At 40.9% G+C, this 27,793-nt stretch overlaps 1 protein-coding gene across 1 annotated transcript in view; it reads left to right on the top strand.

The window, feature by feature from the left end:
- Positions 1–1,876: 1,876 nt before the first annotated feature.
- Positions 1,877–27,793, top strand: part of LOC121441299 (phosphorylase b kinase regulatory subunit alpha, liver isoform-like) — an 83,842-nt gene continuing 57,925 nt past the window's right edge. Inside the window, 3 exon segments of the mRNA XM_041642437.1 lie at positions 1,877–1,890; positions 2,134–2,327; positions 25,116–25,274. Of these exon segments, the coding sequence (XP_041498371.1) occupies positions 2,250–2,327; positions 25,116–25,274 (237 nt within the window). The 5' untranslated portion in view covers positions 1,877–1,890; positions 2,134–2,249.

Below are 27,793 nucleotides of genomic sequence, written 5' to 3'. Positions count from 1 at the left end.
CTCTAAAAGAGATTCTTAAGCAACTCCAATGGGAACAAAACCCTTTTTAAAAAATAAGCAATGAAGCCAGCTTTTAGAGACAAAAGAATGTATGAAATCTCCAGTAAAGCTACCCGTGAAGATCACTAAAGGGATTCAATTGTGATAATGTAATGTTTAATTCTTATCTACCCCAGAGACCACTGCAAATCCTGCATGGAAGTATAGGAGTATGAATGTACTGCTTCAGAATTCAAGACCCAGCATTAAAACAAATAAAGAGGAGTTGAGAAAGGGGAACGGAGGGTAGGAGGTATCAGGTGGACTGCTCACCATACAACAAATACATGTGCCAAGGCTTGAAAACAACGTTTAAAAGTCTCCGAGCTAGATGTGGTGGTGCATGCTTATTATCCCAGCAATTTGGATGCTGAGAAGAGGAATGTTGCTATAAGTTTGTGGCCGGTCTTGCATATATACTGCAGTGGAGTCCAGCCTGGACTACATGACGAGACTACCAAAGGCTGTCCCAGAAAAAAAAAGTATATATGAGCTGATAAAGGATTAACTTTTAATTAAGGACTCATTGTAAGGGGACTCAAATAAGCAGGACTAATTTTTATTCAGTCAATATTGAGTCCTAAACATGTGTTCAATCAACACTGATCCAGGCATGGTGGGTGATACCAGGCTATCCATAATCCAGTTAGAAAAATAAGCCTTGGTTGAAAACATAAAAAATGTAAGATAATACATTATTTCCAAATGGTGATGAAAATAGTTTATTTAAGTCCTAGTCAATGAGCCGAGCACGAGCCAAATGCTCTTGACCTCATTGCTCTCCCAGGTACGAAGGCTACATTTAAAACAACCAGAACTGGAAGAAAGTGCAGTTTGAACTGACTCTTTTGTCTTATCTTTACTAAAGAAATTGCTGTAGGAATCCAGAAAATGGGAAAAGCTAATAGGAACAAGGGTCTGACATAGTCCTTAAGGCAAAGTTAGGTTTCAGGTGCTGGAAGAGTCTATGCGGTGAACAGCAAAGCACTTGTAGAAACAATTACATTAGAATAGCTGTCCAGTCAAATTCAAATGTGGGCCAGATTTTGGTGAACAAGGGCCACTAGGTAAAGAATGTAGCCTGCAGTTAATTAGTGACCTTGACAACTAATGACAGCTAAGTTTCAAATTGTGCTGCTGTAAAAGAGCTGAGCGACTCTTCCCAGAGGCCAAGGGAGCCAGGAGTGTATATGGGGGACACTGTTCAGGCCTCCTCCCTTTTTTTCTTTCTTTCTGTGCTCCACTTCTGGATTCAGTTCTCAGGTGAGGCTTGGGCCAGGGCGGGTCTACAAGGGTGGGCCATCGGAAGGATGCCAAGGTCTCGGATGGGTTTGGCGGCCCGCTCAGATGTTGCCACTGCTGTTCTCTGCCTGGGTACAGGTTCTCCGAGTCTCCTGCTCTCCCGCCGGCTGCCCCATTTTCCTCCCCCATCAGGTGGCGACAAGCAAGATTCCTCACTCTGGAGGAGGCGGGCCGGGGGCGGGGCTGCGAGCAGAGGGTGCCACGTCCTAACACGGGCCCTTCCGGCGGGACAGCATGGGTTCCACTTCGTGGCGCAAGTCGCTCTGAGGGGTAGCCGTGACACCCAGGTGGCCACGACTGAGGGGCGCTGTTCCTTTACTCTCAGATGGGGTTGAAAGCCGGTTGAGGTAGGAGAAAGCTCCATGACAAGACGAACTCCTATTCAGAGCCTGGCTCTCCGCGGCTCCCATGTTCCTTCCTCTTTAACCCCCCCCCCCCTTCGGCGGATACTTGGAGAGTTCCACTCCACGCGGGGGGCGGAGCCCAGTACGGCTCCGGTGGGCTTCCTGGCCACCCGGAGCCACCTCGTAAAGCCCCCAAAACAAAAGGGTATGTATGGCAAAGGCCTTTCTCCCGCCGAGTTCTCAGTCACGGGTTTGTCCTGCACGGCTGGGCCGGAACTAGAAACCTTCGGGAAGCTGCGAGCTTGGTAGAGGTGCCCCCCCCCCCCCCATAGCGCCACCCCTGGTCTCCTCCCCCGCACCGCCCAGCAGTGCGAAACTCTTGTTGGCTTGCCTTGCAAGTCATACTTTGGTTCTATCATTTTGAAAAGTCCTGACCTCCTCCCGCCAGGCCCTATTCGGAGAACTCACCGAAGTCGTGTTTGGGCATCAGGCCGGCTTGGAGGCTGCAGCTTTAGCGGACACCACTGGGTAGATTCGGCGCCGCGGCCAGTGAGCGTGGGCGAGATGCGGAGCAGGAGCAATTCTGGGGTCCGCCTGGACGGGTACGCGAGGCTGGTGCAGCAAACCATCTTATGTTACCAGGTAAACAGACATCAGCCCAAGAGAACACCCTAACCTGCCCTCTGATGTGAGTCAATACTCCCCCAGGCCTCTTCGTACTACTGTGACCTGAGAGCTTGCAGATAGTTAAGAGGTTTTCTACTTTAATCCAGACCTTGTTAGCCAGTTATTAGCCTCCTTCCCATTGCTATTCCTGTTCTCTTTACTCTCAAGTCAGGTCTTCTGGTTTTTGAACAGCTGCTGAGGCTGTTTGACAGAGTTCTTGGACCCTTTTTTTTTCTTTTTTCTTCTTCTTTTATTTTAAATCAGAACGGGCCCCCTCGATGTCCTTCCTGACTACTTCTTTTGGATGGAAAAGGTATGTTAGGTTGAACACTGAGTAAGAACAGTAAACTCTACTCTAGGGACAGTAGACAGGAATGAAAAAAAAAACCCTAAGGCTTGCATCTGTTTGCATGTGAGCAGCTGCCACTGTCTCTCCCATGAGTTACCTTGTTAGACAGCTACCTATGAGAGGGCCCTATGAGCCTCTCTGGTTGCTACTTTACAACTTAGAAAACTTGGGAGCATATGGCATCAGCATCAAGGCCGTGCAGCTGTAAAGCTGAGCATATGATCTCAGGTATGAATATGTCTGCTATGCTTTGTCCTTGGTGAAAGTTATGTATGAGTCCCGAGTGGAAGCCCACTGAGCTATTTTTGTTTCCAGTGAAGACATCAGCTATATTGCTTGCCTTCAATCAACAGCGGCTATTTTTAGGGCTTTCAGAGTCAAAAAAGGAAGTAGCAGTTGGTGGTTTGAGGCTTGACCTACCAGTTGGAGATCCATGGTCATTTCCAAACCATTAACCATTTTTTTTTCCTTCTTAGCGCAACCTTAGCTCCTAGCTCAGGAAATATGTATTGTGTTGGGTTTATATATATCCAGTCTTCAAGACTGTCTACAAAGTGCCCCGCCTACATAAAATGAATGAGCAGTGCTGCTGCTGCTGCTGCTCCTGTGGCTCAGTGCTATAGCAGTTTTCCTGGCATTCTCAATGCCTTCGATTGCATTGCCGCCACTACAAAAGAAAAACAATGTTTATAGCACAGTGAAATTTATGAATAAGGTATAAGATCAGTGTCCCTTGTTTGAAACACTTTGAAGCCAAATGTGGCTTTGCAAGCCAGAAATGTCTGAATGTTAACAAGTCATATGCATACATACATATAATAGCCACAGTACTTCAGACGGTATCCTTTAGTTCCGTCCATTGTTATTTCGGCACCAGAATATGAATATTCATACTAAGTACAATAAGTAAAGGCTACAAAAGACTTTCACTTTAGACCAGCTTATCTTTTGCCACCCAAAGAACTTTGGCAAACTTAGGAGAAGACTTGAGTTTCCAAAGCTTATTGGCTTTGGGAATTACACATAAAGGACTGTAGTGTTTCTTTGGAGACCTTTGGAAAAAGACACGGCCACCCCCACCCCCACCACCAGCCAAGCCATATTTGGCTAGGAAGGAGTTCTGCAAGAAATGGCATTCTAGTTGGGTCTTGAAGAAGGAGTAAGCAGATGAATGGAGGTTGCTTTTTCTAAAAACCACTTAGCAAGCTGGGACTGGAGAGATAGTTCAGTGGTTAAGAGCACTGACTGCTCCTCCAGAGGACTAGGATTCAATTCCAAGGATTGGAATTGTCACAACTGTCTGTAATTCCAGTTCCAGGGGTTCTGACACCCGTGGCAAAAACACTAATGCACATAAAAACAACAACAACCAAAAGGAGGGTTTTTTTTGCTTTTACTCTCAGAATAACATTAACATTAATTAATTAATTAACATTCTCAGAATTACAGCTATAAAATGTTTTAAAATCCCAGTTGAAAGCCTTTCCCTCCATTGCTATGATAGAAAGAGCTATAAGGAAAACAGACAAAACTTAGCTTTTTTAGCTGGGTAGTAGTGGTGCACACCTTTAATCCCAGCATTTGGGAGGCAGAGGCTGGTGGATCTCTGTGAGTTTGAGGCCAGCCTGGGCTATAGAGAGAGTTCCAGGATAGCCAAGGCTGCACAGGGAAACCCTATCTTAAAAAAACAAAAAACAAAAAAGAAAGAAACCCTTGGTCTTCATGTCAGACCAGGGTTTGAATACCCAATTCTGCCTTGAGCAACATGTGTAACCTTTGATCATACTTTCTCCTTTTTTTTTTTGGACAGTGTCTCACTATGTAGTCCTGCCTGGCCAAGAACTCACCTTGTAGACTAGGCTGGCCTCAGACTGACAGAGATCTACTAACTACTGCCTTTTTCTTCCTGAGTTCTGGGATTACAGTTGTACTCTCCCATGTCCAGCTCTTTGTTTATCTTCCCTGAGCTAACACCTTCATCTGTAGAATGGGGATGGGATTATTAGAAAGAAAAATGAATGTCTAGTGTACTTCCTGGGACATTGTGTGAGATCAGTAAGTAGTGGGTGCTGTTGATATAAGCCACATGTTGTTACTCAGTCCTTGCATGACCATTCTGGCCCAGGATGTTCCCTTTCCTAGAAGCCTTGATATAGCTACTAATTAATTGTTTTCTGGTCTTTGGGCTTATTTATGTGTTCTATTGGTGCAGTCAGATCCTAAGTACGGAACTTTGGTGTCTCCTTCCTATTCCTCAACAATGTCTCAGGCACATTAACAGTATCCTTTAATCCTTTTAATTAAAAAAAAAACTACTCCCTGTGGGTTCTCTGCTACCCTAATGCCACAGCTACTGGGCCAGGCTAGCCTTTGCTCAGAAGCAAAACAACTGTCTTCTCACTGGAGCTGCAGGGTTGGACTTTCCTCCACAACATTTTAATGATTAAAAACCAGTTGTCTAATCTTTTATTTTATATTTATTTTGGGGGTAGTTAGTGAAAGGCCCTCATGATTTCTCTCTTTTCCTTTGGATAACCAGAATACTCTAGACAGTTGAGCTGGGACAGTCTGTGAATCTGCAAGTAGACAATTGCATGCCTCGTCGTCCAGCACTCCCCTGCACCCATCCTTCCACAATTGCTATTCAGTGTAGAGGCCTGTTTTAGGGCCTTGTCTTCTTTTCTGAGTGATAATAGGTAGGTCGCCTGTGTTCTGTAATTTTTATCATAATAAAAAAATGAGCTAGGTTTCTGTAGTTTCTGCTATACTGTGCCATCTTCTATAGGTATGTGCATATCTCTGACACATTTTTCAAGTCAGTTCCTATGAGCTCTAAACTCTGTTTTTATTTAGTTTTTGAAGTGAGATCAGTTAATATTGGTTTCACTGGTTAGAAATATTTCATAACTATGTCAAGCTGATCATTATTCTTCCTTTCAAATCAATAGTTTATGCACATCTTCTAGCATGTCCACTATATCTGTCAAGGAGAAGAACTTCCACCTGTCATTTGAAAGATATAGACTACTTGGCTACTATATATTATTTGAATCTTTAAGGCAAAAAGGAAAGACCTGTGTCTATAAAAGGGTCATTTAGCAAGTTTCGTTTTCTGAATGTACATTCTGAGGAGTCTCTTCAGAAATCTATTGACTTTTAGAAAGAAATTTCTAGATTTATTTTAGCCCATATCAAATGTTTATTTTTAACATTTTTTCAGTAATGACTGTGTTTGAAGGCTCATTAATATGTGTAAAGTATGAAGTAGTGATAAGAGATTATGAACCAGAAAATAATAATCAAATCAATGTTCACTATAGTTAGAAGTTATTGGGTATCATGACTCAGAAAAGAGACTAGGGCAGGAACTACATTGCGATTAATGAAAATAGAATTTAAAATGAAAAAAATAACACAAGTAGATCATGGTATATGGAATAAATAACAGTAGTAAAGACTAATTGTAGAAGAGTTAAAAATAATATAATTAAGTCTAGAAAGCAGTATGACAGAAGACTGAGAAAAGACTGGGGTTAAAGTGTTCTAAGTCCTTTATTACCTTAGAAGTGAGAGTAAAAGAATTGTAATGTCTTTTAAGTCAAGAGATTAAGAATCACCATTAACGTAATATAAATGGAGAGGCAAAAGCATAGCACAGTTGGTAAAGTGCTTGCTGTACAATCATGAGGGCCCCAGTTCAGTCACTAGCACCCATTTAAAAGCCAGATGTAGCGATACATACTTATAATCCCAGCACTGGGAAGGTATAAACTAGCCAGCTAGCCTAGCCTGGTCAGAGAGCTTCAGGTCTGTCTTAGAGTTTTTATTGCTTTGAAGATATACCACAACCATGACAACTCTTATAAAGAAAACTTTTAATTACATTAGCTGGCTTATAGTTTCAGAGGTTCAGTTCATTATCACCATGGTGGGAAGCATGGCAGCATGCAGGTAGAGCTGTTTGCTGGAGCTGAGAGTCCTACATTTTGCAGGCAATAGGAAGTAGACTGTTACATGGAGGGAAGCTTGAGCAAAAGAGACCTCAAAGCCTGTTCCCACAGTGACATATTTCTTCCAACAAGGCCACACCTCCTAATAGTGCCATTCCCTTTGGGGACCATTTTCTTCCAAACTCTCACATTCTACTCCCTGGCCCCCAAAGGTTTATAGCCATTTCATAGTACAAAAAATGTTTTAAGTTCTACTTTAAAAGTTCCCATAGACTATAAAAATCTCAAACTTGTTTCAGAGTCTCTTCTAAGATGCATAACAATCTCTTAACTGTAATCCCCTCATAAAAATTAAAATCAAAAAAGCAGATCACATACTTCCAACATATAATGGCAGAGGATATACATTACCATTCCAAAATGCACTGAAGGGAACATAGTGAAGAGACACTGGACAAAAGTAAGATCAAAAACCCAAAACTCCAAAGTTTAAACTCCAAACACTGAAGCTCCATTTCTAATGTCAAAATGCTCGTCAGATTTCCAACTGTGTTCAGCTTGGTTGATGGCAACATAGTTCTTTCTCTTGGACTGGTTCCACTCTGTTAGTAGCTCTTTGAGGCAGGTATCCCACTACTCTGGCATCTCTAACATCTTAGGTTCTTCAAGGCCATCCAGGCTACAACTGTACACAATGGCCTCTCTCCTAGGCCTCCATTCAGGGACACCCCTGACACATGCCTGGCCTCGGTGGCTTTATTTCATGACTTCTTTCTTCTATCCTTAACTCTAAAGCCATGGCTGAAGTTTTCAAGTTCTGCTGCTTGTTGGGGCTGGAACATGTTCCACTCATTCAATTATATCTTCACCAGCTTTCTGTCCGTCACTGCCTAAGCTTGGCTGTCCTGAAACTCGCTCTGTAGACCAGGCTGGCCTCAAATTCAGAGATCCCCCAGCCTCTGCCTTCCCAGGGCTAGGATTTAAAGTGTGCCCTTTAGTTTAAAGTAGCTTTCCTTTAGTTCCTTTTCACAAATTGGAAACTTAGCTGGATTGAAAATGACTTGTGAAGGCGTAAGTCACAAACAATCCCACAGCAGTTTGGAATTATGATTAATAAGGTGGTATTTATTTAAAGGGGAAAAAACTTACAGATCACCGTCCCAGACAACAGCCCTCTGTGCAATCAGGAAGGAGTCTAGTCGCCAGAAGCAGAGCAGGAAGTAAGAGAGTGAGAAGGGAAGTAGCTGCTTTTTTAAAGGGAGAGAGACCACGCCCCAATGGGCTGGTATCTCAGCGGCTATAGGCTGAAGGAGCAGAAGGACCTCCCGCAACAGACTTGAGCTTCTGATCCTCCTTTCTCTACTTTCCAAGTCAGGGATTACTGGCATGCACCGCACCATACTTGACTGAAAAAGAAATTATAATGGAAGTGATGAAATAGCAGTGAATCACAGTAAAAACGCTCTGAATAAAAATGTATGGGATTCAATTAAAATGAAGCTTGAGCCATAAATAAATATTAGAAAAGTTTGAATCCTTAAATATGTATGATAGGAAGGCAAGCAAAACTTAATAAACTCAAAATTGAGCTGGGTGGTAATGGTGTACGCTTTTAATTCCAGCACTTGGTAGGCAGAGGCAGGAGGATCTCTGTGAGTTCAAGGCCAGCCTGGTCTACAAGAGCTAGTTCCAGGACAGACTCCAAAGCTACAGAGAAACCCTGTCTTGAAAAACCAAAAAAGCCAAAAACAAAACAAAAAAGCAAGATTGAGAAAAGATATACCCAAGAAGATAAGTGATAAAGATAGAGAGCAGTAGGAGACTAGAGATGTTGCCCCGTTGGTAGACTTCTTACCTAGCATACATAAAGCCCTGGGTTCAATCCCCAACACTGTATAAATTGGGTATGGTGGTATGTTGGTACATACCTGTAAATCTCAGCACTTGGGAGGTAGAAGTAGGAGGATCAAATGCCCAAGGTCACCCTCAGCTACTTAATGAGTTCAAGGCCAGCCTGCATGCAAAGAACTTTTGGCTTTTATTCAGAGAAAACCACAAGAGAATATTATTAGTTCTTTTAAGGCTAAATTAATAGGCATAATCTAAGAATTGTCTGGAAACAACCTTTGATTCCTTCTATTTTCTTATTCTACCTTCAGTGGAAATCATTTTCTAGTGAATGAAATGACTGAAACATCTCCAATCTTCCTCCTGTTTAGTTTTCTGCTCCCCATCTTGGCCTCTTGCTCAGAGCAGTGAGAGATCTTCCATTGACATGAAACTCCATTGCTATCTGTTTACATCCTTCCCCGACCATCATTCTACTTAAGCTGGGTTCTTCCTGTGGCCTACTAAGACACTGGCTACCCCTTATGCTACTGTCCCCTGTTCACTCCCAGTGACGTCCTAGTCAGTACTTGCCAACAGGCTCCACTGACTTGTATACTTTGCATCTCTATCAAGGGTCATACCATGAGCAGTGGTTAAGGTGCTTGTTGCACAAGTGTGAGAACCAGACTTCAAACCCCCAGAACAGATGTAAATTTTCAGTGGGCATGGCAGCCATTTGTAATTTTTTGTTAGTTTGTTTTTTTTTTTTCAAGACAGAGTTTCTTTGTGTAGCCCTGACTGCCCTGGAAGTTACTCTGTAGACCAGGTTGGCCTTGAACTCAGAGACCCACCTGCCTCTGTGTCTCCTTCCCCAGTGCCAGATTAAAGGCAGCTGGGATTAATGGTGCATGCCACCACCCAGCCTGTTTGTAATTCTGATGTTCAAAAGATGGAGATGGGATCCCTAGCAGGATGGCTGGCCAGATTAGCCGAAATAGTGATATCTGAGTTCAAATGAGAGACCCTACCCCAAAGAATAAAGTGTAAAGTGATCAAAGATGACTCTGGGCATCTGCCTCAAGCCTCCACAGCATGATATAGGCATACTAACACACAACTCACTCTCTCTCTCTCTCCCTCCCTCTCTCCCTCCCTCCCTCCCCCCCTCCTCCTTCCCTCCCCCTCCCTCCCTCCCCCCTCCCTCCCTCCTCCCTCTCTCTCTCACACACTCACACACACACTTTTAAAAAGTCATATACTGGGCTGGAGAGATGGCTCAGAGGTTAAGAGCATTGCCTGCTCTTCCAAAGGTCCTGAGTTCAATTCCCAGAAACCACATGGTGGCTCACAACCATCTGTAATGAGATCTGGTGCCCTCTTCTGGCCTTCGAGCATAGACACAGACAGAATATTGTATACATAATAAATAAATTTAAAAAAAGTCATAGGCTAGGAACAGTGGCACACACATGCAATCATAGCACCCAGGAGTCTGATGACTGCACAGGCACCTGCACTCACATAAACATAATATGCATATATACATAATTAACAATGAAATCTTCTTCTAAAAATATACTAGGTTCAATAAAAGGGAGAAACTATGTTAGCCCATGGTCATGCAAGTACCATATGAGAGGCAACTGTCTTGTTATATTGTTTCAAGAAAGGAGGTACTCCATGGAAAGCTTTTTCCTTCCTGGTGCAATCTAGAGCCGTACGTTCTGCCATTTCCTACTGTAGCTTTTGAGGTAGCAACAAAGAGGAGGGCTTTTGCTGTGCCTTTTTCAGAACAGCCTTAATTTATTGTTAGATGAAAACATTCAAGTCATTTCAAACCAGAAACATCCTTGACTCCTCCACTCACAAATAGACAGCTGCAATAGCCTGTGTAGGGAAGAGAGCTAAAATTGTTTGAACGTCATAGGGATCCAAAATAACATCTCGTCGGATCTCTCAGCTCACAATGAAAGAACCACAGCAGATACAATCGAGGTCGTCCTTCTTGGGAGCTGACAGCCATCATAAGTACTCTGTCTTCTCTGTGCACGGAGCTGGAGTGTGGAGAGGAATGCTTTAGCTATCCCAGATTGCTGTGGGTAACAAAGGAAAATCGTGCTCCTTTAGTGTATTAAAATGTGAAACTTGAGTTGGCTGTTTTTTAAAATATTTCATCAAGTTTAGTTCTCCCATGTTGTACTTGTCATTTGTGCTTGTATTTTAAATAATTTAAAGAATTCTAAGACTCGGGTTATCACTGTGTTGCCTAGGCTGGTCTGAAACTCCTAGGCTCAAGTGATCCTTCTGTCTTACCCTCTCGAGCAACTGGAGTTCTGTAGGTTCACACCACGATGCCTAACTTAGATGAGACTGTTAGTTAATAGTACTGTGACATATGTCTCACAAAAGGTAAAGGGATTGCAATTAATGTTCATAAAAGACAAGAAGCAGATGTAGACATATTTGAGTATTTTATGAAGGCCAAATATCTTGTCCTCTCTTGAGAAAAACTTACAAAATTTTCAGGAGTCTCATGACTCTTTGAGTCTCTCTATTTCCCATCAGAATCCATTGTGAACTCCGGAAAGATCCTTTGGAGACCTCAAATCAAGAGCCCGAAGGTGCTATGGAGGTAGAGGAGGATAATCATGAGTTCTAGGCCAGCCTGAGGATCTTATTAACACCCTGTCTGGGAAGAAAAGAAAGATAATAGAGTGGTATGCAGTGCCTCTAGGTGTAAAAGTCTGGATTGCAATGGCAAGGATCAAATAATGGCTTCTACATTGTTCCTGTTCTGATGAAAGTTTCCTGGCCTTATATCCAGTAGTCTATGGATACCTGAGGCTTCGGGTATCGGCCAGTGAGGGGCTGATAACTCCCTTGAGTTTGAACTTTTCCATGAGCTAACACAATACCAAACTGAGTATTGATATCTTAGTAATCCCCCCTCTTCTTACTCCAGGGATTGATGAGAGAGTAGCAAAAGATTAAAATCTCCTATGAGAGTAGTTAAAGTTGTTTGACAGATGTTAAGTGACGCGCACAGTTCCTGAAAGGTTGGAAATATCTAAGATGAGTGATATGAGGTGAAGCAATTGCCTGAAGCAGCTGATTGTAGCTCCTGATTCATATGTTTGTAAAACTAGATGGGGAGGAGCTAATAAGCACAAAAAAAATGAAGACTGCATACCTTTGGTCTATTAGGTAAAGCAAGAGGCAGGTACATGTAACAGCTCACATTCTCTTTTTCCTTGAACGTCAGTTTAAAAGATAGCTTTTGTAAAATCTGATTGGTGAATTTCAGGTGGAGTTTACTGAAAATGTGAGCTCTTGGGGCAGGAGAAATGGTTCAGCAAATCCGATCACTGGTTGTTCTTCTGGAGGACCCAAGTTCAATTCCCAGCACCTTCTGTAACTTCAGGGTAGCTGACACCCTCTTTTGGCCTCTTCAGGTACAAAGTACACACATTTGGTGCACAGACATACACACAGGCAAAAGATTCATAAAAATAATGTTTATTGGGTGGTGTGTGTTGAAGGGAGTTGTGGGTTGCATTCCTGCCGCCCTGCTCCCAGCCGTCTGGCTAGCTTATGCCCCGAAATAACAACACACAAACTGTATTCATTTAAACACTGCCTGGCCCATTTCTATTAATGTGTGTAGCACCGAGGTGCGTTTACCGGGAAGATTCTAGCCTACGTCCATCCTGGGTCGGAGCTTCATCGCGTCTGCCTGGGAGAGGGGAGCATGGCATCTGAGCTCACTTCCTCTTCCTCCCAGCATTCTGTTCTGTTTACTCCACCCACCTATGTTCTAACCTATCAGGGTCAAGCAGTTTCTTTATTAATTAACCAATGACCTTCCTCCATCAGGTGTGTGTGTGTGTGTGTGTGTGTGTGTGTGAGTGTGTGTGTGTGTGTGTGAGAGAGAGAGAGAGAGAGAGAGAGAGAGAGAGAGAGAGAGAGAGAGATTTATAATCTAAAGGGAAAAACACCAAAGGTAGATTGTATTGAAGTCTCCAATGTCTGTGAGAAAAGGAAATTAGTGATTTTGCAGTCAAGGAAGGCTTCACAGAAAAGAGAGCATGAACATGTGTACAGGCCCAAAACTGCAAGGAATACCCAATACCCAGTGGATTTTTTGGGGGCTAAAGAGTGAGTGTCAGAAATAACATCACATTAGAAAATGACCTGGGCTGGAAAGCAATGGTTAGCATTCCAAAGTATTAATAACCATGAAATAAAATAAAAATACTTTGGTTGAGATTTGTTGTTCAAGATGACACTGGAAACAATGTTAAAAATAAAGTCATGTTTTCAAAAAAAGAGTGAGTGTAAGGTGATTAAAAGAGCTAACACATGGGCTTGGAGTAGCAAAATAAGTGATTTCAACTCTGTAGACACTGGAGGATTTTGAGCAGAGTAGCGAAGTCAAGTTTCTGCGTCTTTCTGTGACTACCCTTTGTGGAGGTCGGAGCATAAGGAACTACTAGTAGAAGCAGGGACATCAACTACTAAAGAGCTTTTGTGGTTCTATAACGTAGGTAGAAGAAAGAGAGTGTGTGTTCTCTGTACCATTTCAGGTGTGTAGATGTTGACACTCCTCTGTGTGACCCCACGCAATGGAACGTGGATTGCAGACTGTTAAATGTTAGTATGTTGGTGTTACTATCAGGCATATATGTATTCTGCCTTACTGTTGGCTCGGTCTTACATTGACATTGAGGCAATTGTATTGACCTCCTCTTACTGATCTCATCTTGTCTAAATACATCACCAAATAAATGTCTTACAGTGTCTAGTTCAGTATGTAGATATTTATTGTTGTGCTTCTCAGAATTCCTTGTTGTAAATGACAGAAATTCACCTCAGATAGCCTTAAAACACAGATGAGAATGTATTGCTCGTATAATTAAAAATCCTAGGAAGTTGTTCTAGATTCAGGAATAGCTGGATTCAGGAGCTTAAGGAATGAAATTTCATATTACATTTCTTTGCTTTACTTTAAGTGGACTTTATTCTCTTTTTTTTTGGTTTTTTTTTTTTTTGGTTTTTCGAGACAGGGTTTCTCTGTGGTTTTGGAGCCTGTCCTGGAACTAGCTCTGGTAGACCAGGCTGGCCTCGAACTCACAGAGATCCGCCTGCCTCTGCCTCCCGAGTGCTGGGATTAAAGGCGTGCGCCACCACTGCCCGGCTTGGACTTTATTCTCTTATCTGGCCTATATTAGCTATCTCTGTCACTATGACAAACTATGTGAGATAATTCATCTTTTAAAAAAGCATTATTTTGACTCGTAGTTTGAGAAATTTCAGCTCATAGTCACAGCTCCATTGTTGTGGGTCTGTGACAGACAGCACGGTACATCATGTGGGAGCATCATGTGGGAGCATCATGTGGGAGCATCATGTGGGAGCATCATGCGGAAGCAGTGGTTGTTTACTCTTGACAGCTAGGAATCAAGAAAAGCTGGAAGGGGGAGGTGCCTGTAGTAGTACTTTCTCGTTGGGACCACCAGCCTGCAAATAGTGTCATGGAAGTGTTTTATTAATTATGAATGCTTGGCCATTAGCTGAGGTTTGTCCCACTAGCTCTTATAACCTAAATTAACCCACTTTTATTAATCTGCATCCTTCCACATGGCTTGGTTACCTCTGTTCTGTACCGTATGTTTGACCTCTTCAGTGTCTTCCTGGTGTAATCCATGCACCTAGATTCCTTCTCTTCTCCCTGGAAATCCCACCTATCCTCTCCTGCCTAGCTGTTGGCCATTCTGCTCTTTATTCCACCAATCACAGCAATGCGGTATACAAATATCTCACAACAGTTACTCATTTCCTAATATCGCCTTCAAGGTCATGCTCCAGTGACCTAACTTTTTAAGTCATACCTCCTAAAGTTTCTACCTTCTCACAGTGATCCTACAGCTAATATTCTTGCTTCATTTTTGTTTCTATGATAAAATATTCTGACAAGAAGCAACTGAGGGAGAAACCATTTATTTTAGTTCACAAATCTAGGTTACAGTCCATCACTGCAAGAAAGTCAAAGTAGCAAGAACTTGAAATGGTTAGTCACATCATATCCATGCTGAACAGCAAGAAAAATGGATGCATATATGCTCCTTTGTGCTTGCTCAGTTTCTCCACTCAAATAGCTCAGGATTTCCTGCCTAGGGAATGTTGCCACCCACAATAGGCTGGATCTTCTTACATCAGTTAAGTCAATCCCCACAAAGGTAACCATAAGAGACCATATGTAACTATAGGCTAACCCAATGGAGACAGTCCCTCATTGAGACTCTCTACCCAGGTAACTCTAGATTGTGGCAAGTTGACAAGGCTATCACAATTGGGAATGCAGCTTGTCAGTCTGACTCTATTTCTCCTAGTTCTGGAAGCTCCTTTGTTTGGAGAAGGGAATGGGAGCTCTAGGAGATCTAACTCAGGCCATTATGTATGCTAAAGAGGTGTTCTACCACTGGGCCACACACCCCGCCTTTCTACTTCTGTTAATACATTGGCTTTGTGGTATTGGCTACTCACACAATTAGGCAGTTGCTGTTAAAAGCTAAGTTCTTAACAGATAAGTTTTCTTGTATGCAAGTATGAGAGCAGGTGACATTTCTGGGTCACAGGGTAGCTATTGGAGTAGGGAGCAATTTGGAAGAGAGAAGACACTGTGTAAAGATTCGTTGGTATCGTGAGGGTCGGGAGTATGTGTAAACAGAGCTGAGTCATTTGAAATGTGGAAGCGATGGCTAATAAAATTAGTTCAACAAGCTTTATTCAACACAGGAGCCCAATAAATAAATCCTTATTGAATTCCATCTAGTTTGGTTTGATCTGTTATCCAAGTCTGTAAGTGTCCTGTAGTACTAGTGTTAGCTCAGCATCCACATTACAGACCTTTCCAGCCCTCCCCTCACTTTCACATTCCCTCTGAAGAGTAGAGGATGTTACTATCTCGGCATCTCCATTCTCTTTAGTTGTTAACGTCTGTCCCATCCTCCGCCTTGGAGAATCACTCTGGCATTGCCACTAGCCAAGAAGACTGTGTAAACATGGTTTCTTAGCTTGGATGAAGACTTTAGTCCTTAGTTTTCATTTTACCAGAGCAAAATCATAGTGTTGAATATATGTTTTAAGAGAATTTGTACCAATCTAGGTAGTCGTGTACCCTGGTTTCTCAGGTTACCCTCCCACATTGTACCCCCCCCCAATCCAGTGAAATTTCCTGTCCCCTTAACTTCAGCCCCTTCTGACCCACAAAGGTACTAGTTTACATATCTCAACTCTGAGTTGAGCAATAAGCTGTATCTTCATTTGAAGCAGATCCCCTTTCCTTACCTACAATTCTACTTTTAAAGCAAAACCAAAATTTCCCACTTGACGCATTTCCAAAGTTCATGCTATGCGTGTCTAATGGACTTCTTCAGGGTTCTCTGAGACTCGGCAGACAAGCATGTATACTAATGAAACAAGCTCTAGTAAATGGTAAACTCTTGTGTCCACTGGGTATGTTACAGGTATCTATAGAGAGAGATCATATCTGTACTTTAAATGGCTGAAAAATATTTCATTCTGTAAGTCAGTAAAGTCAGCATGTTTATTCTACATTCATTCAGCATCTAAGTAGGCCAGGGTTCCCTAGAGTAGCAAACTTTATCTTTAGGAAGCTTATAGTGTGGTGTTAATGTATATTAGTGTATCAGTAAAGCTAGTCTGTGTGCATGGTCAGAATATTCAGTATTGTTGAGAAGGCAAACTGGACTGCAAGTGTGAAATTTAGATTGAGGTCCGTTTTTTGCCTTTGTGTATCTAACACTGTTATTTTAAAAAGGCTTTTTTCTCCTGTGGACTATCTTTAGATCTTTGTCAGAACTCAGTTTGCCATATTCCCATGATTCCATTTCTGAAGTCGAATCTGTTCCATCCATCTGTGTTTCTATTTGTTTATGTTTTGTTAGATTCACACACATTTACGATCGTTACACCTTTCTGGAGAATTGATTGTGGTGGGTAGTTGTCTCTCTGCCCCACTGCCATGAGATGGACAGTATTTTAGATACAGGCTGCTCAGTATCCTGGTTCCTCGAAGAAGCAACAGGAAAATCCTGTCTGATCAAGAGTGGATACAAAACATCCATGAGAAAGAAGCATTTGGTATTAGAAGTCACTGAAATTTTAGTTCAGTTTATCACTAGACCATAAGTTAAGTCCTGGGATTAATGCATTCTAGACCTGTTCTTTAAATTTTTCTTTTTTTCATTCTCATTTACTTTCCCTAGATAGTAACTAAAAAGAAATGGAAAAGGGAAAGTTAAGAGAGGCAAATGACTTGGCACAAGGTTGAGCATTCTTCATGCAAGGTACACAGAATTTGGTATAGTAAACAAAGATTTGTATGAGCACAACTGCCTGTAATCACAGAGCTTGGGAGGATGAGGCAAGAGGATTCTGAGTCCTAGACTTGTCTCATATACAAAGTGAGACTCTCTCAAAGAATTTTTTTCATTAGCAGTGTTTTCAGTAATGCTAAAAGGGAAGACTCCCAAACCTTCTTTTAGCAATAACAATAATGGTTACCTGGTACTTGTTGTGAATTCTTCCTCCTGGCAATGAATCTTTATCTATTACCTCAAATTATGAGTACATGAAAAACAAATAGCGTGAATAAAGATGGTTTAGTTCATTAATATTAAATGTATAGCTATTGTTCACAAAAAAATTAATACATATTAATTTACTTAATCCTTAAAGCTGCCTTATCAGGTAGAGGTACAGGCATAATCCCCACTTTATAGAGAGATGCTGCAGTCATTTGTTCAAGGTTACAGCTATTTTGTGATAGTTTTAAACAGACCGAGTCTAGAGCCTGTGCTCTTCTCAACCAGGAACTAGTACCACAACTTTCCATGTATCGTATTGAAAAGAAACGGGAAGTTAGCCATCAGAAGAACAAATCCAATGGCCCCTTCCCAAAAGACAGATAAAATAAACTTGAGAGGGGCAGTGTCACTTTCCACCATTAGATTGATAAAAAAATTGAAAATGTTAAAAAGTTATTTGCAGGAAGGAAGAATAATTATTTTAGAAGTATTCATTCCATGGAATCTGTCAAAATAGAAATTTCAATTTGGAGGTTTTACTCCATGCCATAAAACTCACTGTAGAGTAGGTATTGCTTATGATGTACAGAGTGCCTAAAGCTGTGAATGCCTTATGCTCTAGGAATGATAGCCATTAGTATTTATAGTTACTTGCAAAGAATATTATTTATACTGAATGTTGAGATGCAGAGCTCAAATTGGCTGACTTTCTTTAAGGTGTTAGCATGCTAGCTGTGAATTAAATTGATACTAAAACAAGCATCGTTTCGAACAAGAAGCAAAAGCTGATATAAGATTTGTGCTTTTACTCTCTAAGTATTAAATGAAGGCTTAACCCCACAATCTCTACATATAGTCTTTAAGAAGATTATTCAAGTTAAATTGTGCCACAACAGTGGGTCCTGATTATAGATTTTATCTGGAGAGTTACTGAAAATTCATGCATGAAATCTTTAAGAAGCACTATCTTGTGGCTATCTTTAAGTCAAAGAGGGGTGTCTCCTTGAGGGGGATTGTATAATCGAAGTCCCTTGACTTTTTATTGTTGTTATTGTTGCTTTTCCCTGACTATGATGTGATACATATTCTGAAGTCATTATCTCCATGGTAAGGGTACTGGGGTGGAAACCTTTGGGATGCCATCAGTTTGTGATGATGAAACCCTCTTGAACACAATTAATCCCTGTTTAAAAGGCCAAACCAAACCAAACCAAGAAAACCAAAACCAAAAGCAAAACAAAACAAAAAAAGCAACTCCACTGTTGAAAGCATCTTCCTTGTAAGAACATTTATTGCTATATTTGTGAGTGGTAATGAAAGCCCTGGACTGTAAATGGAAACTTATCATAAGGGTAGACCTCTGGATGCATTATTAAGTGTATCTACCATAGAATATTATGCAGCTCCAAGCTCTTCAATTTGAATTATTCGAGGTAGCTTGAGGAGATCTCATCAGGTTCTGTTGAATGAGAAATGCCAGGTGAGCAGTGATCCTGTGATTCCTGTGTTATTAAAATCTGATACCCCCAAAAAAGTTTCTGTGTGAGCAAGAATTTATACCAAAGCATATGTATATGTATCATTTTATTGTAATATTTACTATATGATATCCAGTTTTAATGGCACAAAGAAAAAAGGGAATACATACATTGTCACAGGGACTGGGCTTTTTTTTAAATTGCTAATATTATGAGCGGTAGGCAACACACCTAAAGGAGTAAGTCACAAAACAATCCCACACCAGTTTGGAATTATGATTAATAAAAGGGTTATTTATTTAAAGGGAAAAAACTTACAGATCACCATTCTAGACAACAGCCCCCTGCACGACCAGGAAAAGCATCTGATAGCCAGCGCCCAGCGACTGCTGCTTTTTTAAGCTAGAGAGACCACGCCCAAGTGGGCTGATATCTTAAAGGCTATTGGCTAAAGGAGCAGAAGGATCTCCCGCAGCACCTCCCCATTTTGTTTAAGAGAGTTCTAAACCCACTATAAAATTATATACAATAAGAACAAATATCCTATTCTAAGTAGCTTAAGTCTTGTATAATAAATAACTTGGACAAGTCATGAGAGGAAAGTAACTATGTTAATCTAGTCTTCAACCCCATCAAAGATCCAAGAAGGGAAATAATGTTACCCGAGTAATTAGAAAGTGCAGTCAAACAACTTCCAAAACATGAAACAAATCACAGAGACAACTGGCTACCGGGGCAATCAGCTAAAGTCACGTTTGCAGCGTTGAAACAACCAACTTTGGCTAAGGCCTAGAATAACTGACAGATTATTTTTAAAGGCAAGAAATTTTTCAAAACCGCCATACTCTGTCTTGGCAAGATTTGACAGTTCTGCTTATCCATTTCCAGATACTATGTATTTTGTCAGTAGTTGAGGTATGGGCAGTTCCTTGCTCAGTGGCCAGTTTTGCCAAGAAGAAGACAAACTCCAAGTGGAGTGTCTTTGATGCTCAACAATCTCTCTGGAATAGATTGGTGTTGCCAGGAGAAATTGTGTCTCGCTATCACAGAACTCTAAGTTAGATTAAATGCCATTTTCTACAATTCTTTGAAGAGGTTGAAGATTATCTATTTATACAGAATATAATCTTTATGTATCTAAAAAACTCGATTAGTCTAACTATAAATATGACAAACAGATGACTATAGATCTATAATTCTTAATACCTATCTAACTTAAAGACTAAGACAATAAACAGCTGTGCAGTAAATGAGGACAATGATCTCTAAATGTAAACAGTGCACAAGTATCTTGATCAGAGGTAGAAATGTACATTGCAGTATGGTAAATATATATATCAATACATAAACAATATATAAGTATCTTAATCAGGTAGAAGCATGCGTGCATACAATATTCAATATAATTTAACTTTATATCCATATACAAGAATCTATGCAAATGTAATTATTTATAAACAATAACTCACAAATACAGATCTATTATCCCATCATCCATTTTTCCCTCTTTTTTTCCAAAAAAATTCCTGAGCTTATAAAATTCCTCCCCCAACCCTCAACTGTATACCAATTATAATCAACCCCTAAATGATGTCCCTAAGCCTGAGGACAAACCTGGGAGAGGGGACATCATCCTCTAGAATTACTTCCAGCTGTCATGAGGCGACGTTCTTTCTAGGGGATCCTGTGAAAGTAAAATGATGGTTAGAGTTCAAGATTAATGAATGTCTGGTAAGATAGCAAATAGTCTCTGAGTATTTTGTCTAGGTCTGGCCAGAATATTGTAAAAGATGTGCACCATTTCAGCTAACCAAATTGGAACCATCTTGTGTAGCTGGTACCCAAAACAGGTCTTGTTGTAGCGTTATCTGTATCATGACATCATATCAACCAGATGGAGTTGTTGTTATGGGGCCCCATCTTCTTCCTGGAAACTTCAAAGATTATTGCAGGAAAGTTCATTGTTCATTGTGGAAAACTTAAACATTATTTATACAGACATATACAGACTTATATATTCAATGAAAGGTATGATAGATATGAAGAAAAACAAAGATGTTTTCTAAATTCTTTTTTCCTACTGTCCCATATCATGGCTCTTGACATGAGACAGAAACTCTGGATTTTTCTCTTAACAACAAGCTTGGAACTAGAGAGGTACTGAGCCAGAGTCCAACTCCAAAACCAGCTCTATAAATTTAGAAATATAAATACATATATATGTGTGCGTGTATATATATATACATATATATATGTATATATATATCTTTGATTTTTATACTTACAGAACCTATATATATACACATATATATACATATATGTATATATATATATATATATATCTTTGATTTTTATACTTACAGAACCTATTCGGTTTTCTTGATGATCCCTATTGGGTAGTTATTTTTCCAACTGCCAATATTCAAATATCCAGGATCCCTTGAATTTTTTGAAGATGTTTTCCTGCAAAGACAAGAACAGAACCCTGCCCCTGTCCTGTATGTTTTTCTTACCACCTGTATGATTATCATCATTGAGGATGAGCTGTCATTTCTCCTTTCCAAGAGGTTTCTCCTCTTCAAACTGAACCTTTATTAATTTTGATGGTATCCACAATTTTTCTTCTCCTGTGGAAAAAAGAGACAAAGAAAAGCTGAAAGAAATAGTTATATAATTATAGCTATATATTTCTGTATCGTTATATGAGGGTTTAGTTATAGTGAAACCATTTTTTATTGGAAATAGATTTTTTCCATACAATATATTCTGATTATGGTTTCCTCTTCCCCCAATTCCTTCCAGATCCTCCCCACATTCCCATCCACCAAAATTTAACTGGAAAGAAGCTTATAGTTAAAGTGATCATATCAGAAATATAAGCTTGATCTAGACAAATATGTCCCCTTCCTCATTGTGATGTACATTTGTCTTTGTCTTGGTTAGCTGGCAGATTGGCATCAGTTTCCCCTCCACATGGAGGAGATAACAGCGTACCAACCCAAGGCCCCAGACCGCTGAAGAAATGAACCTGTTTGGGTGGCTCACAAGACTCAGTGGGTGGAAATGCAGGGGATATGGGACAGCATCCCCAAGTAAGGGAAGAACAGAAAGACAAACTTCTGGAGCATCTTTATTAGAAAAGACAGCAGAACCTGGTGTACCAGAGTATCTGTAAGTCTATGGACATCTCAGTTATTATGAGTCACACTGAATGGAAATTCCCACATCTTCTTGTTGCATAACACTGCCTGTTTTATAGATTTAGATCAGAAAGTATTCTTTTTGTTGTGTGCAGTAACACCCCAGTTTTACATGAGTTTGATGTCTGTAATTTTGAGTGTAAGGATCCCCAAAACACCCTTCCTGGTTCTCTGTAGTTGAATGAGGGTCACAGACAGTCTAGTCTTAGGTGAAGATGAGCTAAGGTGGAGATTAACTAAGCAGAATAAAAGAGAGAACTTTCAGTTCACAGGACAGTGACATTTCATAATCTAAACCACACTTGACACTGTGTAAGCTGTCACTCCTGTGCTGTTGGAAAGCTGTTTTAGACTCAAGGTTGGTGGGCCATGCCAGGAAGAGGTTGGTTTCTTAGGATCTCCTGATGTTTTCCTGTCCCAAGCATACCCAACAGGCCTCAGAACAGATACAACTGCATATGCTAAGTATGTAATGTTCGGGAATAGTGATTCTTTTAGGCCCAGCAATCCCCTATAGCAATAACACTTAACACTTTGAGCCCTTTGAGACCGAGTGGAAATTCCCGCATCATCTTGTTGCATAACACATTCTATTTTATAGATCTGAAGCAGTAAGCAAGTCAGAAAGTATTCTTTTTGTTAAGTGCAATAACACCCCAATTTTCTGTGGACTTTCATTGACTTTAAAACCATTGATTTGTAGTTGCTGACTGGAGAACGATTTTAGTACATTGAATGTTGTTGTTCCTGCAGGTGGTATCTGTTGAGTTTCAGATATTTGTATAGAGAGTATAGATTAGTTAAAAGATAAAGTCAAATATTTAGTTTCTTGTGTGAGACCATGTAAAACATTATTGATATATTTTTTTTTTTTACCTAGTAGCGTTGGCAGTGTCCTTTCAAAATTACCCAGTGGAATTTTTCATGACTCTTCCCATAAATAACATAGTGCCCTCTGAATAATGGTTGTTGTTTTGTTTTATGCTTAGATTGAACTCAGGGCCTCAGGTATGCCAGCCAAGCACTGCACCACTGAGATGTGCAATTTTTAACTTGCAGAATAACCACCCCCATCCCTCCATTTTCATATCAGTGTCAAGTAAAGACCCCGGGCCTCGATGATCTTGTCTGCTTCCAGTTTCCAAAAGTTGGGAGCCTGGGGTTGGGGGGAGTAGTGGGAAGGGGAGAGAAGGGAGGAGAGGGTTAGGGAGACCTTGGGGGAGTGGGATAGTTGAGATGGAGGAAGGACAATATGGGAGTAGGAAGGAGATATCTTAATTGAGGGAGCCATGTTGGGGTTGGCAAATGGCTTGGCTCTAGAGGGGTTCCCAGGAGTCTATGGGATGACCCCAGGTAGGACCCTGGACAGTGGAGGAGAGAGTGCCCAAACTGGCCTTGTCCTGTAGTCAGACTCATGACTATCTTGAATATCACCATAGAACCTCCATCCAGCAACGGATGGAGATAGAGACAGAGACCCACATGGGAGCACTGGACTGAGCTCCCAAGGTCCAGTTGAAGAGCAGAAGGAGGGAGAATATGAGCAAGGAAGTCAGGACCACGAGGGGTTGGTGCACCCACTGAGACAGTGTGCCTGATCTAATGGGAGCTCACCAAATCCAGCTGGACTGGGAATGAACAAGCATGGGATGAAACTGGACCCTCTGGATGTGGCTGACAGTGGGGGCTGACTGAGAAGCCAATGAAAATGGCACTGGGATTTGTCTCTGCTGCATGTACTGGCTTTTTGGGATCCTATTCTCTTTGCATGCATACCTTCCTAAGCCTGGATGGAGGGGGGAGGGCCTTGGACTTCCCACAGGGCAGGGTGCCTTGCCTTCTTAAGACTGGAGGGGGTAGGGTAAGGGGGGGTGGGGGAGCCGGAGGGAAGTGGGAAGAGGGGAGGAAGTGGGAATTTTGATTGGTATTATTTATAAAGTAATAAAAAAAAGAGGAAAAAAAAGACCCCGGGCCTCTAAAGACATAGACCTGTCTGGGTGGCTCACAAAAACCAGTGGGTAGGAAGAGTACAGGTAATGTAGTAAACTGGCAAGTAAGATATTTTTTTAAGGTGGCAAGGTTCTAATTGTGGAAGAATATTTTATTATATACATATTTCTTTGTATATATTCAGAAGTCAGCCAACTTCATGTGACTCTTCTTAACCATTTTATTTATGGGCTCAGAGTGTTTATTAGGGTTGGCTTTAAAAATATTGGACTAGGGATATAGTTTGATGGTAGAATATCTGCCTAACATGAAAGATGCTCCAGTTTTAATCCCTGGTAACCCCAAATATGTAAATAGCTTTATTGACATTGTTTGGGTACTACAGAATTTGTTTATTTAAAGTACACAATTGCTTTTTAGTATATTCGTGGAGTCGTTCATCCATCACCCCAATTAACTTTAATGTCCTTTATAAAGAAAAGAGAAAACCAGGCTGAGTGGCTTAGTGGTTAAGAACACTTGCTCTTGTAGAGGACCCAGGTTCAGTTCCCAACACCCACATGATTTGTAACCATCTTTAACACCAGTTTTAGGAAATCTAGCACTCTCTTCTGACCTCTGTGGGTACCAGGCGTGCACATGGTATACATACATACATGCAGGCAAAGCACACATACACATAAAATAAAATAATTTTTTAAGAAAAAAGTGGAAAAATGTTTTTTTTTCTTTTGTCAGTTGATAACTTGCCACTTCTACTTTTCAGCATTTATGAACAATGCTGTTATGAACATTGTATGTAACTTTTCATGAGAAGGTCCAATCCTTTTTGTTGACTCTGCTGATTTTCTCGAACACATCTGTGATATCACATCTAATGAGGCCTCCCATATGCCCTCCTACATAGCTTCTTCTGGTCAGATGAATGAATTATCTGGATTGCAGACATGGTAGCTGAGGTCCAGACAAGGCTGATAGCTTTTTCTGATCTCATAGAGCTAGGAGGTGGATCAGGACCCGGAATTTTGTTCCTAGGCTCAGTGCCTTATCAACTGATTAGAAACATGAAGGCCAAAAAGACCTGAAGCCTGCAGTTTGCAGCTTGTGAAAGCCTGGTAGACTTTTTCTGTTTGGTGTTTCTTCTCTTTTAGACATTACAGCAGTTTGGTCTGGTCTAAAGGTTTGAAGAAGAACATAACAATTAGAATGTTCCTTAGAGGTTTTCTTATCTCCTAATTACATGAGCAAGGCATCTAAGATACAGAGAGTAGGAACTCGGGTCTCTCTGTGCTCTTTGTTCTCGAGTCCCCATCCACCTGCACAGGGAAACATTAATTGTGTAGGAGATTTAGGAAGGGTGATGGATGCCAAGCATTTTTGTGTCTCTTCTCTAATTAGAACCCAGTCACTGGGCTGTTATCAGCCAGCCATGACCAGAAGGATGCCTGGGTACGAGACAACATCTACAGCATCCTGGCTGTTTGGGGCCTGGGCATGGCCTACCGCAAGAATGCTGACCGTGATGAGGATAAAGCAAAGGCCTATGAGTTGGAACAGGTAATTGTGACTGACATCAGTGTCTTGTCTGCTCAGTACCTTCTCTTGAACTAGAAAACCGATGAGCAAATCATTGTATGTGCATAACAGGGTGCAGTCTTTCATTTCTGCAACAGCATACTTTGTGAAGGCATTCAGATGGTTGCACCTCACGTTTATCTTTGTGTTTGAGATAAAACAATAACATCACACAGCACATTAAATGGAAAGCAAAACCATCCAAATTTCTACCCCAACATGTTAATATGCCTACCTGGTTATATTTCTCACTCATGGTATGATTATTTGTGAAGAGTCGATGCATAGCCATCCACCACATTTACCAACTCTTCACCCTGGCCACCAAATGAGAAAAAAAAATAGAAAGCAAAAAATCCAATGTTTCGGAGCTAGACATCCCAAAGCATGTGCTTTTTAGGGTAGGTGGTTATATTCCAAAGAATATTATCTAAATGCCGTTGCCATTGCTTAAAACAGTTCTTAAACGTCCTTTAAAAATGCCTTTCTACTTTGTACCATTCTCCAGGAAGTGAGTCTTACTTTTTCATACTCACCCTTTAGATCTGAGCATTATTTAAATTTTGTGTCTATGTTATTTGCCGTATAGCTCAATGAAGGTTTCCAAACTCAGAGGAAGGATGTAACCCAGTGCTAAAATGCTTACCTGGCATGCTAGCAGCCTTGGGTTTAATCTCCAGTACTGGACAAATATTTTCCAAATGTTTTGAGTAGTAGTGTTTAGGTAAGGAGCCCTGAAATGGAAAAGTATAATCGTCCTGGCATGAGAACATTTGAGATTTATCTTTCTACAGATGGAATTTAAGGGATGGGGACTGAACTTGGGGCCTCACACAAGATAAGCACACACCGTACCAAATGTCCTAGGATTTATCTTTAATTCATACATCCTTGGGCAGCCTTCATAGCTAGTGGATGATTGGGCCCAGTTGTTGCTTGTTTATAGTAACCCAAATGGGCATGAGTGATAAGCAGCATGAAGGAAATTTGATAACTGTGGGAAAGCTCAGAAAGGAAGCTTATCTCTGGGAGCAAAGCTTGGATTTGACCAGGGCTTGCTCAGTGTGAGGTGATGAAATCACTCAGCTTTTGAAGCATATAAAGTTTTTTAAAATTACAAATAGCAGTCACTGGCTGCTCCTCCAGAAAGAGGGATGGATGAGTGCACCAGTTATTTGCTGTTATAATAATTTTATGTCGAGTGTCTTGCAACTCTCCTATCATACATACATACACACACGCACCACACACACACACACACACGCATGCACACACGCACACAATCACTAAGGTTGATTAAATTTTCTGTTCCTTTACTGAAACTCAAACAGACCATAATGTTTCATACTTAATGTCTTTTACTATTTGATGTGTGGTTAATAAACTAAAAACTGGGACTAGGCATAGTGGCACACACCTTTAATCCCACTATTCAGAGGACAGAGGCAGCTATATCTCTGAGTTTGAAGCGAGCCTGGTCTACATAGTGAGTTCCAGACCATCCAAGGCTGCATAGTGATACTAAATAAGTAAACACTAATGGAAATATCACCCTTGATTATGAAAAATAATAATCACTGGGCATCTTTGAGTAATATTTATTTAAGGGGTACTTGGGGCTTGATTAAGATTGTCTTGTGCATTTTGGGGATATTTCAGGACTCTAACCTGATTGTTAAGTTCCAATAATCCCCACCTCTGTCATTGTTCTGATTAGAATGCCCCACCGCACATTTCTAGGTGCTTCCCCATGACTGGTGATTGGCAGTATCAGTCCAAGTTTGAAGTCACTCATTTCTTTTCATGGGCAATACCTTTTCCTAGTTTGAGAGGAAGTCAGTTGACAAACGTGTATGTACAGTTAACCATTATAACAGTGCTAACTTATATTTGAGGTAACATCTTCTTCCCCAACAGATTTTGTAACAAAAAATGGAATTATCTTCTAGGATCCTAGGATTTTAGAGGAGGAAGGGTCTGCCTTCCAGACTCTTCCCTGGCCATGAACTCTCAGGCCCCTTTACTCTGCTGCCCCCTGTAAGGTATAGTGTGTGACATGATACACCCATGCCTGTAAGTAGAAACTGCTTTTAGTCCATGATATCTGATTATCTAGGTTCTGTTTTTCTATGCCCCATGTCATCACAGGGAGTTGAGAAATGTTACTTCATCTGCTTCAGGCTCAGGTTCCTCGTGTAGAGACTGGAGTGAAAATGCTACCCACCTTGTAAAGCTGGTGCTGGAACTCAAAATAATATAAATAAAATGTTTTTCACAGTGTCTGGATAGAGTATTTAATTAATTAATGTAGTATTATCATCAGGTCTATAGACCAGGCTGGCCTCGAACTCAGAGATCCATCTGCCTCTGCCTCCTATGTGCTGGGATTAAAGGCGTGCGTGACCACCACTCGGCCACATTATTATGATTTGGAATGTTAATGATAGTGATAGTAATCGGTTGCAATATTATTAAAAAATCTTGGATACCACTTATATTTT

The sequence above is a fragment of the Microtus oregoni genome, unplaced genomic scaffold (assembly GCF_018167655.1).
Source record: "Microtus oregoni isolate MIOR12 unplaced genomic scaffold, Mior012 000074F_ref0000038, whole genome shotgun sequence".
Taxonomy (NCBI): Eukaryota; Metazoa; Chordata; class Mammalia; order Rodentia; family Cricetidae; genus Microtus; species Microtus oregoni.
Note: the sequence above shows the minus strand (reverse complement) of the source record. Positions and strands in the feature narration are given on the sequence as shown.